Here is an 18,850-nt window from a genome sequence, read left to right as displayed (position 1 = left end):
GCTTGTATAGGATAAAACAAGCCTTAGCAATATTAAATATATATAAGAAACTAAAATAGAAAAAAGAAAAAAACAAAGCGAAGGAAGACTTATTCGAATGCTACGTAAAACTTCTTAACCCTATACTTGTTCTGGATAAACTCAATCCATTTTCTCCATTCCATAATATAATGTTCTTGCGAATGATCTTTCAAATAGGCCGAAATCTTCGCCATCTCTGCCAGGTCGGAAACCTTTAAAATCCACTCTTGTATAGTCGGCAGTTCCTCTTTCTTCCAATATTGACCTATCAAAAGTCTTGCTGCCGTAACTAAGTTCAACATCAACTTGGAGTCCACAACTGTAGCGTCAACAATTATTCCCAACAAAAAAAATTGTGGGCAAAACTTTATCCTCCGTTTAAAAACCTTCTGCATATTCCACCAGACTTTTATCCAAAAAGCCTTAACCTTTTTACAAGTCCACCATATGTGAAAATATGTTGCATCTTCATCACCGCACCTCCAACATTTAGGCTGATAATTCGGATACATACTTGCAAGCTTTTTAGGATCTAAATGCCATCTATAAAACATTTTGTAGAAATTCTCTCTTAAATTTTGAGCTTGTGTAAATTTTACATTCCTCACCCAAATCTTTTCCCAGGTGTCCATTGTAATAACTTCCTGAATGTTTTGGGCCCATTTTATCATGCAATCCTTAACCAGCTCTGTTTCTGAATCGATCTCTATCAATGCAAGATATATCCGTTTAATATGTGCTGGTCCCTGATTTCTAATTTGCTTTATCAAATTTTCATCAGTCATTACAAATCCATTTTTCTGGTCTTCTTTCCACCTGGCCCGTAACTGAATATATTGAAACCAAGTTTGAACAACCTTCTCTTCTCGCAAGAAATTATATGATTTCAGGCACCAAACATTCCTTTCCAAACTTAAAATTTCCTTGTAAGTAGTCTCATCGTGTTTGAAACCAGCATGTATATTTTCTATTGCGTGTTTTGGAATTGCCCACAATGGTATCTTGCTGCTTAACTTGTATCTGTACTTCTTCCAAACTCTCAGCAGTGCCTGTCTTAAAATATGCATCCTAAACACAGAATCTACCTTCTTATCATACAACAAATATGCATGCCAGCCAAACAACAAATCATGGCCCTCAAGATTTAATAACCTCGGTTGCGTCAAATTAATCCAATCGCTTATTCCTACTAATGCAGCAGCTTCATAATATAATTTAAGATTAGGCAATTTAAGGCCACCTCTCTCACGAGTATCCTGCATAATCTTAAGTTTAACTCGTGGCTTTTTCCCTGCCCACACAAATTTATTGATACCACGCTGCCATTCCTCCAAATTAGAATCTTTCTTAAGAATCGGTATCATTTGAAATAAGAATAAAAATTTGGGCAGGACATTCATTTTCACTGCTGCAATCCGTCCCAACAAAGACAATTGCAATTTTTCCCAACTCTCCAATTCTTTTTGAATTTTCCCCCAGAGTTTTTCATAATTATTTTTATATAGCTTTGTATTAGAGGGCGACAAAGTCACCCCCAAATATTTAACCCTTTTAACAATCTCAAATCCAGTTAATCCTTCTAAGAGAGCCTTCTGTGAAACTGTCATATTTCTAGCCAGAATTTTAGTTTTCTGTATATTTACTTTAAATCCAGAAACCTTCCCATATTGTGTTATTATCTCCATCAGGTCCACAACAGAGTTCTCTGGCTGGGTCACTGTAACAACCAGATCATCTGCAAATGCTCTCAATCTATAGTCCTGATCTCCGACTTGTATCCCCTTAATTTTTTCCGAATTCCGAATCTTAACCAATAATATCTCTAATGTTAACACAAATAACAAGGGCGATAGCGGACACCCTTGCCTTGTGCCCTTCTCAATATTACATGCTGTTGTCAGGCTATTGTTAACTATAATTCGGGCAGTTTGTTTTTGATATAATGCCCTAATCGGTTGTAGAAATTTTATAGTGTATTTTTTATATCAGCCTTTGGCTGGAATTAAAAATGAGGTGGACATTTAATAGAGATGTTGAAAATTATTTAATTCAGTAACAGAATGTTCTGATGTTCTGTTGTTTCCTGGAGCAGTCTGTTTTTTTTCCTGGGAATGTAGGAGTGGCTCATAGTGTGTTTTAAAAATAGTGCAGCCCCGAAATCAATGCATTCGGAAGAAAATAGAACATTTCTAGGAACATTACAATATTTTGTTACTGGGTCCTGGAGATTTGAGTTATTGCTTTTAAAAAATCCCTATAAATTAACTCAGAATGAAATGGTCCATATGTAGACTAATCACAATTTTTGTTTTATCGGAGAAACAAAACTGTACTTAACCAGTGTGTCTCATAAAGCCAGAGCATTTTTAAAATGGTCTGCCCTGCTGATCTTCGCATCTGGAAAAGTTCACATAGTGCTGATATAGGTGATCTTTAAGCCAATCAATCCCTAAGTTAGATTATTAATGGCAAAAACCATCTGAAATCATAAATGGAAAGCATTTGACAAGTAGTGTAGATCTTTTAACATGGCTGTAGTAGTATATGGTAAATGCATAGATTTGCAGTCAAGTCAGATTTGCTTCATTTTGTACTAAATATGTCTCAAGAATAGAACCCATTGCTGTAGTTAAATTGGGATGTAACTAAAACATATTGTCAAGTGCAACTGGCTCAGAAAAAGTTGCAACTAGCACATTGGTCATCACTATTATAAAACAATCCAGAGACAGCTGGTATTCAAGAAACATTCCCAGATTGCAGATTCCTGCCTGCCTGCCTCCCTCCCTACATCCAGAAGAGCTGAACTTGCAATTTAAGAACTGGTATTTGTTTTTAACCAAAAAATCTTCATCATGTCTGATCTTAATTTCAGTCTGTAGTATAACTTTAGTTACATGCAGTTTGAAACAAAAAAACCATTATAACTACAGAGCAATATAATCTGTGATTTTATGATAAAAGGTTACATAGAATAAGAGTTGAAAGGGATCTTGGAGATCTTCTAGTCCAACCCTCTGATCAAGCAGGAGACCCTATATCATTTCAGACAAATGGTTGTCCAGTCTCTTTCTGAAAGCATCCAGTGATGGAGCACCCACAAGTCTGAAGGCAAGCTATTCTATTGGTTGATTGCTCTCACCGTTAGGAAATTTCTCCTTAGTTCTAGAATGCTTCTCTCCTTGCTTAGTTTCCATTGTTTCTTGTTTTGCCTTTTGATGCTTTGGAAAATAGTTTGTCTTGTAGAAGCCCCTCAAATATTGGAACACTGCTATCATGTTTCCCCTAGTTTTTCTTTTCATTAGATTAGACATACCCAGTTCCAGTAACTGTTCTTCATATGTTTTAGCCTCTAGCCCCCTAATCATTCTTGTTGCTCTTCTCTGCATACTTTCCAGAGTCTCAACATCTTTTTTATATTGGGGTGATCAGAACTGGATACAGTATTCCAAATGTGGTCTTATTATGGCTTTGTATAGCGATACTAGAACTTCATGTGATTTTGATTTTATCCCTCTTTTAATGCAGCCTAGGATTGCACTGGATTTTTTGGCTGCTGCCACACACTACTGGCTCATATTTAAGTGGTTGTAACTTACAACTACAAATTGAGTCCAAAATTTCCATTACTAAGGAAGACAGTTAAATGAGTTTTGCCCCATCTTACAACCTTTCTTGTCAGAGTTGTTAAGTGAATCACAGCACTTGTTAAGTTAGTAACACAGTTGTTAAGTGAATCTGCTGCATTTGTTGCAAGTCATTTGGGTTTTCAGCCAACAGCATGGCTTTTTCTGCATATTTTTTTCCATTCAATGGTGTCCAATTTAGAGAGAGTGCCCGGATAAATCCCTGCAGTTTTCTTGGCAATATTTTTCAGAAGTGGTTTTCCATTGCCTCCTTTCTAGAGCTGAGAGAAAGTGACTAATACAAGATCATTCAACTGCCTTTGTGTCTTAAGGGAGGACTAGAACCCACACTTATCTGATTTCTAGCTTGACGCCTTAACCATCACACTGGCTCTACATCTGTTTTTATTTCTCTAACCAACACATTCCCTACCACAACAGTTTCATTATTAATCAAAGGGACAACACATATCCTAGTCATACTTTCACCAGAATACCAATTTGCTAAAAATACCATTTATTATCACAGTTTTATTTTCATATATAATTGCACTGAGCAGCTAATGGCAGCCTTCTAGTGTGTAAAATATTCAATCAAGCTTATTCCCTTATTGTCTGTAAAGCAATAAACCTACAATAAACTGAATTTTTCAGATGCATACATTTTCAAGGACTTGTTCAAGTATCTGCTGCTCAATGTGGCTTTAGTCAACTGAGGCTTTCACTAAATGCATTTTAGCAATATTGTATGGCTAAATGATACATATCTGTGGCACATGCAACATTCCTGCTGACTATAACCAGAGTCCTGGATAATTTGGGCCCATTTTGTACAATATGGCACAAACGTAATCAAAGCTCAGTTTTACATCAAGCATGCTTATACTACTACAGTACTATATGCAAACTGCGATCTTTACTCTAGAGAACAACTTATAATCTAATATAGTGGTTCCTACATCCCCCCCCCCCCCCGCAACTCGGCTACACTCACACCCGGATGAGTTTACAAGATCTCAAAATCCTTACTGAAGGCGCGGACTCGGATCACGTGCAAGCATCTCTGACAGGTCGATCTTTCATTTGCCCCCAGTCCACCATACCTCAACTTCGTGACGCAAATGCGATGCGCAGGTCAGAACGTCGCGTCGCGGGCAGTGCCATTTTTGATAGCGGCGCGTTGCTGGGCGTCGCCATCTTGTATGTAGCTCGGCGTGGGGGGCGCCATCTTGTGCCCTTTGGATGAATGAACAGCGACGCGAAAGAGTGAGTCCATCCGGTTTGCTCGCGGCTTCGTTCTTCAGCGTGGCCGACCATGGGGATCCACCTCGTCCACCTCTTGCTCCTTCTCTGCCTGGGCAGGGCCCTGGCAGCTCCCGAGCTGATCAACGAAGACGTAAAGCGGACCGTGGACCTCGGGACACACCTGGCCAAAGTGACGGCCGAGATTAGCCTGGCCAACTCCGCGGGGAGCTCGGCATCTGCCACGTCTTTCCTCCTGGCTTTGGACCCCGGCTTGGAGAGCCACCTGGCTTACCTGGGGGCGCAGGTGAGCAACCGCTGGGCCGTGAAGCTCTCGGCCTGCTTCTTCTGGCGCTCTTGAACCCGGATGGCGCCCTCCTCCCCCCCTTCCCAAGTCTGTTACTTTTCTGATCGGGCTTTCCGTTTCCACGTTGTCCGTTTTTACGCGAATCTGTGCCTTTGGGCCCTTCTTCCTTGTTTTCTTTTTCTGCTCCTCCGCTTTCTTCCCCAGCGTTACAAGGGTATTACGTTTCCTCTCCAACCCTTCCTGATTCCAATGTTTGGTGGAAAGCAGCGGTCTGGCCGATTAAGTCCTTAAATCGGGGGTTGTTATGGCCATTGGGCTAATGCTTTGGCTGAATAGTTGGAATACGGAGGTAGCGAGCGGCGATCGCGTTATAAACCAGAGGTTCACGTTAGCCAGAGTTGTTGGATAGCATCTTTAATCGTCTTTGTCCAGTTTATGTTGGTTTGGGGAAGTTTTAACACATGGTATCAGAAAGGCAACCAATTGGAGAGAGCAGGCAGAAATATGGACAAAATCCACCCATGTATGCGTTTCACTTTGAGAGCGGCCAACTAAATTTCATTTTTGATGTGTGCTGTTGTGCCCACAGTAAAAAAAAAAAAGACCAGATTATCTTATATAGTGAAACTCCAGAAACTTCTAAGCTATTTGTGTAAACTGTTGTAAACTGAGAACACAAAATAACGAACATATAATTTCATTGAAATCTAATTATATTTCATCCAAAATTGCTCTTGAGGTGCCGTTTGGACTTTTGCTCAGCATGCCAGTTCAAATAATAACGCCTTCCTGTAGCCAGATTCACTTTTCTTTGCTTCCTATTAGTCCTGTGCGTTGATTCTCTTCCAGAGTGCTGCTGTAGTAAAAGCCTGGTGATACTGACACGTAAGCATAGACTTATTTCCAAGAGCCATGAACAGTAATTTAAATCAGAGGGAGGCGTGGCTTTCAAAGCCTGTCCCTGTCTCTTCAGCTTAATATTGAGACATCCTGCCCAACTGTGGTGAAGGAAAAGTTGGTTTGGGAACTCTTGAGATCCTTGAGACAAGTCGCTAAACACTTTGTTGCTGGTAGTATATGTTACTGAAAAGTTTTGACAGAAGCTTCACCTTGAAAAAACTACAAATACTATTTTGCATTGGTTCTACTGTTAGGAAATAAGTGCTCTTAAATTTTTATTTTAATTCCATTTATATCCCGCCCTTCTCCGAAGACTCAGGGCGGTTTACAAGCTTAGCAGTAGCCTTCATTCTATGTATATGCCTGCTTATTAGGGCTTTCACACACACCCCAAGCGGCATTATTACAAAGTCAGCTTAATTGCCCCCAACAATCTGGGTCCTCATTTTACCTACCTCGGAAGGATGGAAGGCTGAGTCAACCTTGAGCCTGGTGGGACGCGAACCTGCACTAATTGCAGGCAGCTGGTGTTACTTAAGGAGGCATTAGCCCACTGCTCCACCAAGGCTCTTGTAAATGATTTTATTGTACAAGTTAGTGTGATTTTAAAAATTAAAATGAGCCAGAAAGTCCAGATTAAACTAATTGAACTAGACGGGAAAGTACTGTAATTGTTTGAACAAGGGCATTTATTAGTGCCAGTATGAGACTGAGTTTGAGGTCTGGGCTGTGGCAACAAGTCTTCATTTTTAGTCCATTAAAAAGATAGGTTTGCGATTTTACAGTACTGTTCCTTGAGTTCAGTGTGAATTTATAATTGTAGGAGTTATGTAGAATATATATCTTCTGCTAATTCCTATCTGATGGATCGTTTTTAAAATTGGCCTGTGTTATTAAATAAGTTGAACAAACTCAGAAAAGTATAGCCCTTCATTATTTGCATAGTTCTTGGATAAACAGTATTTTCTAACTGGCATTTCTGATAACATGGCTCTACTTTTGAGTAGAATATTGTAAAATGATTTTTTTATGAGGAGAATCACTTTTGTGACTCTCCCTCTATATGGCATGTGATGAGGGAATTTGAATATTGCAATTCAAAACCCCAGGGTGGGGATACTAAATTACTTATTCCTCATGGAGAGTTTTTCTTGTACAGTAAACTCTGCCTGGAGAGTAAAATGAAGTTTGCAAAATTCACTTTTTTTTAGTAAATTTGAACAGGCTTTTATTATTATCAATAAAAGGAAAATGTATTTTTGGACTTCAACAAAGTCAGCTCAGCCTATTCTCAGTTATTCAGGGAGCTCTTTCACAAGAATTCCAGTAGGATAGGTTTGAAATGAAAACCTGTGCCATAGGTCGCTACTATTACTGTTTTAAAATTAGGTACCTGACTGCTGTTTTATTTATTGACAGTGAGTGCATAGTAGAAACTTTGGTGAAGTTGAAGAAGGAAAGAATGTATTTTTTGTAAGCAATAGCATTGTTGCTACCTTTTGCAAAATTCTAATTAGAAAGGAAACATCACTTATTTTTCCATAGATAGTTTGCTAGAGAAAGAGAAGGGTTTTTTTAATTTCTAGTTGGATTTTTGAGGGAAATAGTTATGTATGTCTTACTGGTTTTCTACAATTCTTTTATTTATTAACGCTAATGTTTATTCTAAAATAGGAGTACAATACATTTGACACGTATTTGTCAATTTCTGATGGGTCATGTTTCAGGTTTTAAGAGTTATGAGTAGTTTTTTAGTAACAATCTTTATTAGCATATGCCTCAAATTAAAATGTGTTTTTGGTATACTCTTTGATCTTTCTTGGCAAATAACATAGATTTTTTTTAATCTAATGAATTTATTGCCTTGTTTGGGAATTGTCAATGGCAACACTGACCAACATTTTATTTATATATATATATATCTATATCTATTTTGAACAGGTAAAAGCTGAAGAAGAAGAAGAGAATACCTTAGAGGTGAAGGAGACAAAAGTAAAAGGTAAAAGGTAAGTTTTGTCAGGGGAAAATAAGGGCTAGTATTTCTACTTCACCTTTTTAAGAGTACTTTTTAAAATGTAATCTTCAATGAGACTTTAAAAAAATGTCAGGTGTTTTAATTAGACTGTATAAATAGGCTGATACCTCAGATTCAATTTTTAGAATTGGTTCTCTTTTGACTGCTTGTACTATTTTTAGGAAAAAAGATAATGTGCTAAAAAAAAGTTTCTAAAGTTGTACGGCATAGTGATTCACAGAAATGCACTCTGGTTAATATGTTCTTTATTTCACATTATTGTATTAGCAATGAATACACTGCATTAAAAATGTTTATTGCTTTAAAACCATAAGAGCTAACTGCTGAATTTTAACAATGGAAATTGCCTAGTCCCATGATTGATCAAGATTTCTGATAGCAGTAAGCTCATTTAGAAGCAACACAGAAGTGGTCTGACTGATTTTCTACTTTTTCCCCCTCTTTTTAGTGGCAAATTCTTCACTGTGAAATTGCCGGCTCCTTTGCCTCCAGGTGGAAAAATTCGTTTATCTATTGAAACAGTTTTCACACATGTCCTGCAACCCTACCCCACACACATCTCTCAGGCAGAGAAGCAGTTTGTGGTTTTTGAAGGTAATCATTATTTCTACTCTCCATATGTAACCAAGACTCAGACAACTCGTGTGAAACTGGCCTCAAGAAACATTGAAAACTACACCAAGTTAGGCAATCCCAGCCGCTCAGAGGATATGATTGAATATGGACCTTTCAAGGATGTACCCCCATACAGTGAGGTAAACCTTTACTTGTAAGATAAAGATAAAATAAACTTGAATTGGTCATTGATTGCTGTGTGTATGATGTGAAAAAGTGACAATGAATTGAATAAAAATAACTTTAAAAAAGCAATCTTTTATTTAATGACTTAGCTGGTCTCTGTAGTATTGAAGAAGTCTGCGTGGGTAAATAAAACAAAATCTTTGCAGGTGACTTGCTAGATGGTGGCAGGATAGAATGCTCTTCCAATTAGTGCATTTGTAAAAAACAAACCTTTTATGATCAGTCATAAAGCAGATACAGATAGTCCTCTGCTTATTTGTTCAGCCAGAATTCAAAGTTATGATGGTGCTGTAAAAAATGGATGGACGGGCATCCCTGAAGTTCTAGCCATTGTAGCTGTCACGTGATTGTACTCTCTTGCCTGGCTTGTGATTCCAATGTTACAGGGAGCTGCAGTCACATGATCACCATTTGCAACCTTCCCTGCCAGTTCCCTACAAGTCAGTGGGGAAGACAGCAGGGAAGATTGCAAGTCATTCCGGTAAGTCACTTCTGCTCACTGCACATCTGCTGCTTTCATAGATCTTCCCAAGCCCTCCCAGCCTCTCATTGTATGTTTGGGTTTTCCACCTCTTTTTGTCTTGGGGTTACAACAGCAACTAGGACTAATAGAATTGCTGTCACTACACAATTCACTAAGCTATTTGTGCTTTAGGGTTCCTGAGCTATGGATATTTTTTTGGTACATTATGCTGTACGACCGCATTGTTTAGCGATGGCAATTTGGTCCCAACTGCTATTATAAATCAAGGACTATCTGTAGTTGGCATTTACACATTGGTTACAGAGAAATGGAATATCCCTTTTCCACGGCCTACATGGGAATGAACCCAAGTATATAAACAAAATGGCATATACAAAAGCCTGATAACCCATTAGCTCAGCCTTGTAAATAGATACTCAAATCAGTGGTCAAGTTTCTTTTTAAAAAGACAGTTCTTTTGAATGTGAGAGGCAGTACACTCCTGCAGGCAATTCTCAATGTGGGTATCAGAATTGTATTCTCTCTGTGGAGATACAATACCGTACCACATGAACAAGACTGAACCATGTTAAGGTCAGGAGTGGGAGAATTATTTTCATGAGTATATTCCCCTTTCTCTCCCTCCCCCATCCCGAAGACCTGGATTGGTAAGCAGGTCCAGAGCTATTACTTGCTAAAATTAGGCGGAATACAACAAATTCTTATCCCTGAATTCACTGATTCTTGACAGATCAAGCAGACAGGTTTTCAGTTCAGGCTGAGCTGCAAAGAATTGGGGGAAATCATGCATTCATGAACGTCCAAGAATGGTTTTTAATATCTAGCATGCAGAAGGCTGTGATCTATGTCAAAAACTAAAATCCGGTTTATGCTGCCTTTGAGATTTTATGGAAAGCTGGTGTTTCCATGAAATAGCTGTAATGCTAATAAACCTTAAACGCAGGATGTAGTTTAAAAAATATCATTGTGACTTTACTAGCTGGTCACGTAAGTGAAACGGCTACTGCTGCAAAGAAATACTCAATTTCTTTGTTATATTTGTCTTTTTTCTCAGGACAGCCTTAAGATACATTATGAAAACAACAGTCCTTTCCTGACTATCACCAGCATGACACGTGTCATTGAAGTTTCTCACTGGGGTAATATTGCAGTTGAAGAAACTGTTGACTTAAGACATACAGGAGCTGTGCTGAAAGGACCTTTCTCCAGATATGACTATCAAAGACAGCCAGACAGTGGAATATCTTCTGTGAAATCATTTAAGGTTTTTCATTATTTCTGTTATTTCTTGTTTTATTGCTTTGTTTTAAGCAACAGCATCATATTGTGAAAATGAGTCACAATGAAGTAGCCGTGAATGAGCCAACTACTGAAAGAAGAAAGAGGAGAACATTTGGAACAAGTAGTACTTCTCTGCTTGGAGAACATGAAGTGTTACCAAGAATGTTTTCTTCTTTTCAGCTCCTTTTTAAGTCCTGATTCTGTCTCTTCCATGATGCAATATGCTAAAACAGAAACTTTTAATAAGTAGCATATTACCTATTAACTAGTAGTTAATATTACTTTAAACTATTAAAACTTGTAGTTAATAAGTAATATGCTACTTACTAATTACTAGTTTTACTATTTTTCTGCAGCTCAGTTGTGGCATCCATCTTAATCTTATTCTCTAATTTATTTATTTGAAACATGATTTTGTAAGTTCATTTATTTATTTTAGGTAAATCTCATTTAAAAGTGCTTAGAATATAATGTTTGACTGTTTAGGGGATTTTTTAAAAAAAATTTAAGACTAGATCAGGGAAATGAAACAGCTTTGTTAGCACAAAAGTGCAGAGGAGAGTAGGAGTAGCAGATCAACATGTATGGAGGAAGATATATTTACTTCAATGATTTGCAGAGGGATGCTTCATATATATATTCTTAGGAATTCTGAAGGACCCCTTTCAAAAGATTTGCAAAACTTTCCTATATTATTTTTATTGCTTGTGGCTGATTAATACCAGCTGTATATCTGGATGGAGATAGCTTGGCTATATTTTATCTGTACTGTGCAAGTTTCCCTTGTAAACAATTGTTAATATGTGATACATAGAACTTCATTTTAAAAATGGAAACTGAAAGTTTTAAAAAATTAAGCCATAAGATTTCATTGAATTGACATTTTGATCATGCCGTGCTTTACTGGTGACACTATTTCACGATTGGTATATGTGTCCAGTTTATGATTTATAATGGATATATTGGATGTGCAGCTAATAAGTTGGCTAGTTTGCTCAACAGTGAGACACTGGTAAAACAGGCATAGTAGCTCCTGCATTTTCTGTATCGCATGAGAAAAGTACATTTTCCCCTGTCCTTACCACTTTCTACAGAGGGACAATCAAGAGCATCCTGGCATTACAGTCTGGTTTGGAAGCATCACTGCTTCAGACAGGAAGGTGGTGCAGAGAGTGGTGAGGATGGCAGAACAGATTATTGGTAGTTCACTTCCTTCTGTCCAGGACACACCATATAACCGATGCTTGAGCAGGGTCCGTAGGATTGTCTGGGACGCTACACATCCTCTTCACGTTTTCCTTATTACTTTCTGGGAGGAGGCTTCGTGGTATCCCCTCAATGAAAAGTGTTCCGGGGCTGTTTGATATGTGGTGGGCACGGCCAGTTCCTCAAATGGGAAAACATACAAGGCCAGTCTTTCTTGCTCTTAACCTATTACAGCTCTCTCTGTGATGGTGCCCCAATTGTGGAAGAATCTCCCTGGGTAGACTCACTGGATGGCTTCTTGGCATCATCTGATAAAGATTTTTTTTCCTTTTAGGCATTTAAAGTTCTCTTTAAACTTCACAATATTTTATTTTAATTTAATCTGAATTGCTGGTCTCATGTGTCAGGAGAAAAATACATGCTGCACTTGAGTTGTTTCTGATTATGCCTTTAATAATGATAATGATAACAAGAACAACAACTAGAATAATAATAATAGTAGTAGTAGTAGTAGTAGTAGTAGTAGTAAAAGTTGGAAGGTACCTTGGAGGTCATCTAGTCCAACCCCCTGCTCAGGCAGGAAACCCTATACCAGGGGTAGGCAACCTCGGCTCTTTTATGACTCATGGACTTCAACTTCAATTCCTGCTGGCTCAGGAATTCTGGGAGTTGAAGTCCATGAGTCATAAAGGCGCCAAGGTTGCCTACCCCTGCCCTATACCATTTCAGACAAATGGCTGTCCAGTCTTTTCTTAAAAACCTCCAGTGTTGGAGCATTCACAGCTTCTGGAGGCCACTGATTAATTGTGCTAACTGTCAGGAAATTTCTCCTTAGTTTTAGATTGCTTCTCTATTTGGTTAGTTTCCATCTCTTGCTTCTTGTCCTGCCTCCAGGCGCTTTGGAGAATAGCTTCCTTGTAGCAACTCCTTTGATAGTTCATACTGAGTTTAATCTGCAAGTTACTAATCAACATTTGATAGACAGTTATATAAATATAATAGATTACATTTATTTTACAGTCTCTTGTCTTTATGGGGTCTTACTAAAACTGTCTTTTTGCAGACTATCCTTCCTGCTGCTGCTCAAGATGTGTACTACAGAGATGAAATTGGCAACATATCTACTAGTCATCTTCTTGTCCTGGATGACTCAGTGGAAATGGAGATTCGGCCTCGTTTCCCTTTGTTTGGTGGTTGGAAGACTCACTATATAATTGGCTACAACTTGCCCAGCTATGAGTATCTCTTTAATCTTGGTAAGCAACCATATCAGATTATTAGCCACCGGAAAATTGTTTATATACAATGTAACAGCCCAAGTATTTCTGTATTTATGATCAGATAGGCACATTTGAGATTTTCAAGAATTTGGGTGGTTTTCTTGATTTTTGTTTTGCATATACCGTATATTTAAAAGGTTTGCCTTGAGTTTATTTTAATCATGGAAACAATGTCTGAAAACTGAAAATATTGCTTACAGTCCTTTCAAAGCTTAATGTTCCATCTACTAAAGTTTTCATTTCTCCAACTTCTTATTTATTTGTTAAGAAAATTGGTATGGCTACCCAATTCATTCAGGCTTAGAGAAGTAAAGCACCGAATATAAAACCCATTAGCCCTTACCTCTTTGGTGACAATAATGAAATCCCTTGAAGGGCTCCACCCTGTGGAATCCAATCCCACTGGCAAGATCATATCTTTGGGGCTTTTTAAGAAAGTATCAAGCTGGAGGCACATCTTATTTCTGTGGGAATGATGTTCCACAGGGAGGGAGCCACCACAGTATATGGACGTCCTTAGTAGAGGGAAACAGTTATCACCCATTTTTTTCCCTCTTGCACAATATACCCAGATTCTTTACATTTTAGGAAGGGGAAGATTTTATATGTCCTCGATAGCTTATGTTGAATGCAGAATTGGCATATTTTATTGTGTGAATATCTTAGAATTTGCCATAGAATCAATCTTCCCATAATCGGTTCTAGTGGTGCTTAGTGTCTTAATGTTAAATTGTTATGTTGATGTTTTATACAACTAGATCTTTTCTGCTGCCATTGTAAGAAAAGGAAACGTTTACAGTGCATGTTAATGTTTTTAAGGTGATCAGTATGCCCTGAAGATGAGGTTTATTGACCATGTTTTCGATGAGCAAGTTACAGATTCATTAACTGTAAAGATTATTCTTCCAGAGGGTGCCAAGTAAGTACAACATGTCTGATGATGTGTTGATCCGTGATACTCTGTGATGTTGGTTTGTCACTCATAAAATATAATTCCTGTGGTATGCATGTGCAGCATTTTTTTTAGCAATTAGTCTACTTTCAGCACATTACATGCAAGCTATGACTTACGTTAACTATCTAGCCCTAACTGTTACATACCTTTAGATTTTTTTTCCTAGAGTATCTCTGACATTTTTGCATCCTGTTGTCTGCAGAAATATTCATGTGGAGAGTCCGTATGAAATCAGCCGGGCTCCTGATGAACTTCATTATACCTATCTTGATACATTTGGCCGTCCAGTCATTGTGGCACATAAGAGTAACCTGGTTGAACAACATATCCAAGATATTGTGGTAAAAACAAATTCTTTGCTTGGTTCATGTAAAGCATTAAAATAGTTTCTCATCCTTTAAGCCCAAATTGCTCTGAATTTAGTATTAAATTAAAATTGTCATGTCAACAACAGAAAAATTTTAGTGGACGATTAATTAAAAAAAAACCTGTGATAGTATGGTTGTAAACCAGGTAGGGAAATGTGTAATAAATTTTCCTTCTGTTTTACTACTTGTCTTTTTGCAGGTACACTATAGCTTTAATAAAATCCTGATGTTGCAAGAACCTTTGCTAGTAGTTGGAGCATTCTATATCCTATTCTTTACGGTGATTCTGTATGTGAGGTTGGACTTCTCCATCACTAAGGTATCACAATATAGTTTTGAGAGAAGACGGAGGTCACTAATAATCTTTTATTTGGGTATTAGAGTTTTTGCATTAATTTTGTTGTACTGGACCTGCTTTTTTATTTGCAAATTAGAAGTTAGCATACAGGCTGTTAGATGTAAAGCTAATATTTATTTGCTTCTTAATATAGACAATTACTTGTCTAAACAAACCAAATTAATTAACAAACATCTATACTGCTGTAAAGGTGGATCTTTCATTTTTCAAAAGATACAAAACAGCTGTCTACCTTGAAGCTGCAGTGAAATCAGAAATGCTTTCAACTCTAGTTTTGTTAACTATGACACAGTTTTAACAAAACATTGAGCTCCTGCCCTATCAAGCATCTTCCCCCTAGAGCAGACATGTTAAACTCGTTACGTCGCGAGGCGTATCAGAACTATTTTGCCATTGCTGGCAATGGGATGGGTGGGGCTTCCAGATGATACATCCGGTCTGCAGGCTGGCCGTTTGACAACCCTGCCCTAGAGATTCAACAGTCCCCCCCCCCCCTTTTTAGTCTTCCAGAGAGCATGCAAAACCTGGCTTTTCCCCAAGTGCTGGAATAGGGGGAAGTCATAATGGGAGGAGAATGTGATAGATTGCATTAATGACATGGAGTTGCAGCACCATATTTTTCTATTTTCTCTCTCTTTTTTTGATTATATATATCCAAGATGGTGAAGCTATGGCACATCGCCCCAGTCCTAGGCCTTCAGCTGGCTTTTATAACCTTTTCGCTTTAGGCCTCCGCCACCATGTGCAAAAAATAAAAAGGTTCAATCAATTTCAACTTCTTGTAGGAAAAAAAGAGATCTTGCAAAGTTGGAATTGATTGATTGATTGAACTTTTTAGTCCCATCAAGTCTGCTGTTACCATCGCAGCCATGCCCCACTCAATGGACCACGTCCACACAATGGGCCACGTCCACCCAATGGGCTATGCCCACCCGGCACCTGATGATACATAACTGGGTTTTAGGTTGCAGTTTGGGCACTCGGTCTCTAAAAGGTTTGCCATCACTGGTATATATTGTTTTATTGTTGGGTCAGAGTTTGGTTTTAAGATACATGGTTATACAGATATTTTAAATGAATAAATAAAACATGAAATGCAATGTATGATGCTTCACCTTAAAGTTTTTTTTCCATGTAAAGCGTTGTTGTCTTGCAGGATCCAGCAGCAGAAGCTAGGATGAAAGTTGCTTGCATTACTGAGCAAGTTCTAACTGGAGTGAACAAGAGGCTATGTCTCTACCGCCTTTTTGATGAAGCTGTGAATAAGTACAAGCAGTCACGCGATATTTCTGCCCTGAATAGTGGCAAAAAATCTCTGGAAGTTGAACATAAAGCCTTAACGAATGAAATAGCCTCACTGCAGTCCAAGTTGAAGATGGAAGGTTCCGATCTGTGTGACAAAGTAAGAGTCTGTTAATACCAAAATCCCATCGTGCACCTTTTAGATTTGGAAATCCAGAGAAAAAGCTGAAATATCTCATTTTGACATAGCTTCATGCGTTGCCTTACTCAACATAAATGCAGGTAGTCCTCAACTTACAAACACAACTGGAACCAGAACTTCCATCTCTAAGCAAGGCTGTTGATAATTTAGTCAAGCCTGATTTTATGACCTGTTTTGCAGCAGTTGTTCAGTAGATCGTGTAGTCATTAAGTGCCGCTGTCTTCCCTCTTTGACAGTGCTTGTTAGAAGCTGGCTGGGAGGGTTTGCAAATGGCCATCACATGACCCTGGGATATTGCAACCATTGTGCATATATGCCGATTGCCAAGTATCCAGATTTTGGCAACATGACCACAGGGACACTGTTGTAAGTGTGAGAAACAGTTGAGTCACTTTTTCAGAACAGTATAACAATCACTAAATACATGGTCCTAAATCTACAGTAGGACTATCTTTAGTTGACTAAGACACTTTGACTTGACTACCTCACTTCATTCTAGCAAGTCCTATTAACTAAGTACTGCAGTACTGCAATGCCACCTGAACAGTCTCCAAGTCACTTCTCCTGCCGCATCATCCCTTTTGGTTATAATTTCTTCAGCACTGTCAGTGTTAGAAATAAAAGATTTTCTATAAGCTACGCCCATAGTTAATAGGGAATGAAAATAGTTAACGTGAAACGAAACGCAACAGCTTCAGTAGCCCTAGTGTCTGTTAAAAAAAAAGTATGATTCCTTCCATCAGCTATCCATGTAAAATACATGTTAAGATTTCATGCATTTAATGAAAAGGTATGTAATGACAGCTTGTTGCCATAATGCACTTTTGGGTCAAAGTGGGAAGGAACAAAGTCAGTCCTGCAGGCACTTCAGCAGCAGGAAAGGGCAAAGTGTTGGCTCACTGTGGTCAGCAGTGGGAAGGTGAGCTTTGGGAGAATTTAGGGCTGCATGTTTTCTATCATTCAGATTTGCTACTCACCAGAAAAGGAAACCTTAAGTAGCATTGCACATAACAATTGAAAAAACATAGTTTTATAAAATGTATTTCCCCCCCCCCCATTTTTTTAAAAGTAGCATTGCTTTTAAAATTGCGACACTGTGGCATTCCTAACATTCTGTCCCAAACTCCTTCAAGGTCAGCGAAATACAGAAACTGGATAGTCAAGTCAAGGAGCTGGTTCTGAAATCATCTTTGGAGGCTGAGCGTCTGGTTGTTGGCAAACTTAAGAAGGATACGTACATTGAGAACGAAAAGATCCATTCCAGCAAGCGTCAGGAGTTGATCAGCAAAATTGACAACATTCTCGATGCACTATAAGCTAGGATTTAAAAATTGGGGCGATGTGAGGGAAGAATGCAAGGCAATTGTATGGGTATACTGAGCCATACTAATTTAGAAAGTAAGAGAGCAGTAAATAAGTACGCCTGGTGTTTAACATGGGGGTGGGGAGGCTTTTTTTCCCTTGTAAAACCTGAATTTGAGGTTTGTTATTTTGGGGCATGTTTGCATTGCTATGTGGAAGAGTTCTGATACTATGTTGGCTTAATAACAACTTTTGCCCTCCCATAAAGTTCAAAGTGTTAATTATTATGACTTCCGAGTCTCTTGTAAAGTCCCCTAATTACCGGTAGAGAAAGATGCACACAGGGCACTGAATATCTCAGAAGACAATAAATACAATTATTTTTTCCAAAGGTTTGATGTCAAATCTTTTTCTCTTCCATTTTTAATTTGGGGATGTAACTACAGATAAATAATTCAAAAGGGGTTTTGTAATATTTGTTGCACAGATTGAGATTTTTTACACCTGAATTTTCTGAGCCTCTCGAATTTATAGCATCAGGGCAAGCGAAGAGTATAGATAAGATCAATTTGCTTATAAGCCTGTGCTTTTTTCTCAGACAGTTGGTTTCTTTGAGAAAACAAAATTTAAATAAAGACATATGGATGTTTTACTTCTGGTTTTAAATTTCTTATTTGGGTATCTGAAAGTTTTTAGATACTGGCACTGAACTGTAAATGCTATTTTCTTCTACTTTCCCTTATGTAAGAATTCCCAATTCTTGAGTTCCCAATTCTGTGTGGATATTATACTAAATAATCCATGCCAAAAATATGTAAATAAGTTTCAGTTGTAGTGCAGATAATTTTTGGCTCGTTCAAAATTATCTAAATTTTATTATATGGCAGAATTTAAATGAAATACATATGGAATGGAAAGTATTTTGAAGTTTCTTTATAATTTCATACAACATAGAAAATATGAAGATTAACCCCAAAACCAGCCTATTTCAGTTCCATGTTATAAAAATCTTTATGCCAATCAACAAAAGCCTGCAAACAGGCACAAACACAATGCAGTAGCCGCCTTCCTCACAAGGCATTGAGAAGGATGTAACTTCTATTAGGGAATACATAATCATTTCTTCATTTAAAATATTTACATACTACTTCCTATTAAAAGAAATCTTGAAGTAATTTGACAAGTAGAAATTCACTGTTCATTGTAGTAAAAGTGAAATTGTTCCTGAGAAGCACTTCAA

At 38.0% G+C, this 18,850-nt stretch overlaps 1 protein-coding gene across 1 annotated transcript; it reads left to right on the top strand.

Annotated features, from left to right (window-relative positions):
- The first annotated feature begins 4,878 nt into the window (after positions 1-4,878).
- RPN1 (ribophorin I) lies at positions 4,879-18,262 on the top strand. The gene is made up of 10 exons (XM_083354324.1): positions 4,879-5,196; positions 8,038-8,102; positions 8,580-8,886; positions 10,471-10,680; positions 12,967-13,159; positions 14,003-14,102; positions 14,341-14,479; positions 14,706-14,825; positions 16,021-16,266; positions 17,442-18,262. Exons 1-10 carry the CDS (start codon positions 4,963-4,965, stop codon positions 17,622-17,624), a joined length of 1,797 nt encoding a protein of 598 aa, XP_083210450.1. The 5' UTR covers positions 4,879-4,962; the 3' UTR covers positions 17,625-18,262.
- The last annotated feature ends 588 nt before the right edge of the window (positions 18,263-18,850 follow it).

Source organism: Vipera ursinii (assembly GCF_947247035.1).
Source record: "Vipera ursinii genome assembly, chromosome: 2".
In the NCBI taxonomy this organism is placed as follows: domain Eukaryota; kingdom Metazoa; phylum Chordata; class Lepidosauria; order Squamata; family Viperidae; genus Vipera; species Vipera ursinii.
Note: the sequence above shows the minus strand (reverse complement) of the source record. Positions and strands in the feature narration are given on the sequence as shown.

Bases quoted from the DNA above. Each gene is read 5' to 3' on its own strand.
- RPN1 (XM_083354324.1), top strand. From the start codon at position 4,963: ATGGGGATCCACCTCGTCCACCTCTTGCTCCTTCTCTGCCTGGGCAGG. The intron at 8,887-10,470 runs GTAAACCTTTAC...CTTTTTTCTCAG, and splicing joins ATGTACCCCCATACAGTGAG to GACAGCCTTAAGATACATTA. The intron at 14,480-14,705 runs GTAAAAACAAAT...GTCTTTTTGCAG, and splicing joins AACATATCCAAGATATTGTG to GTACACTATAGCTTTAATAA.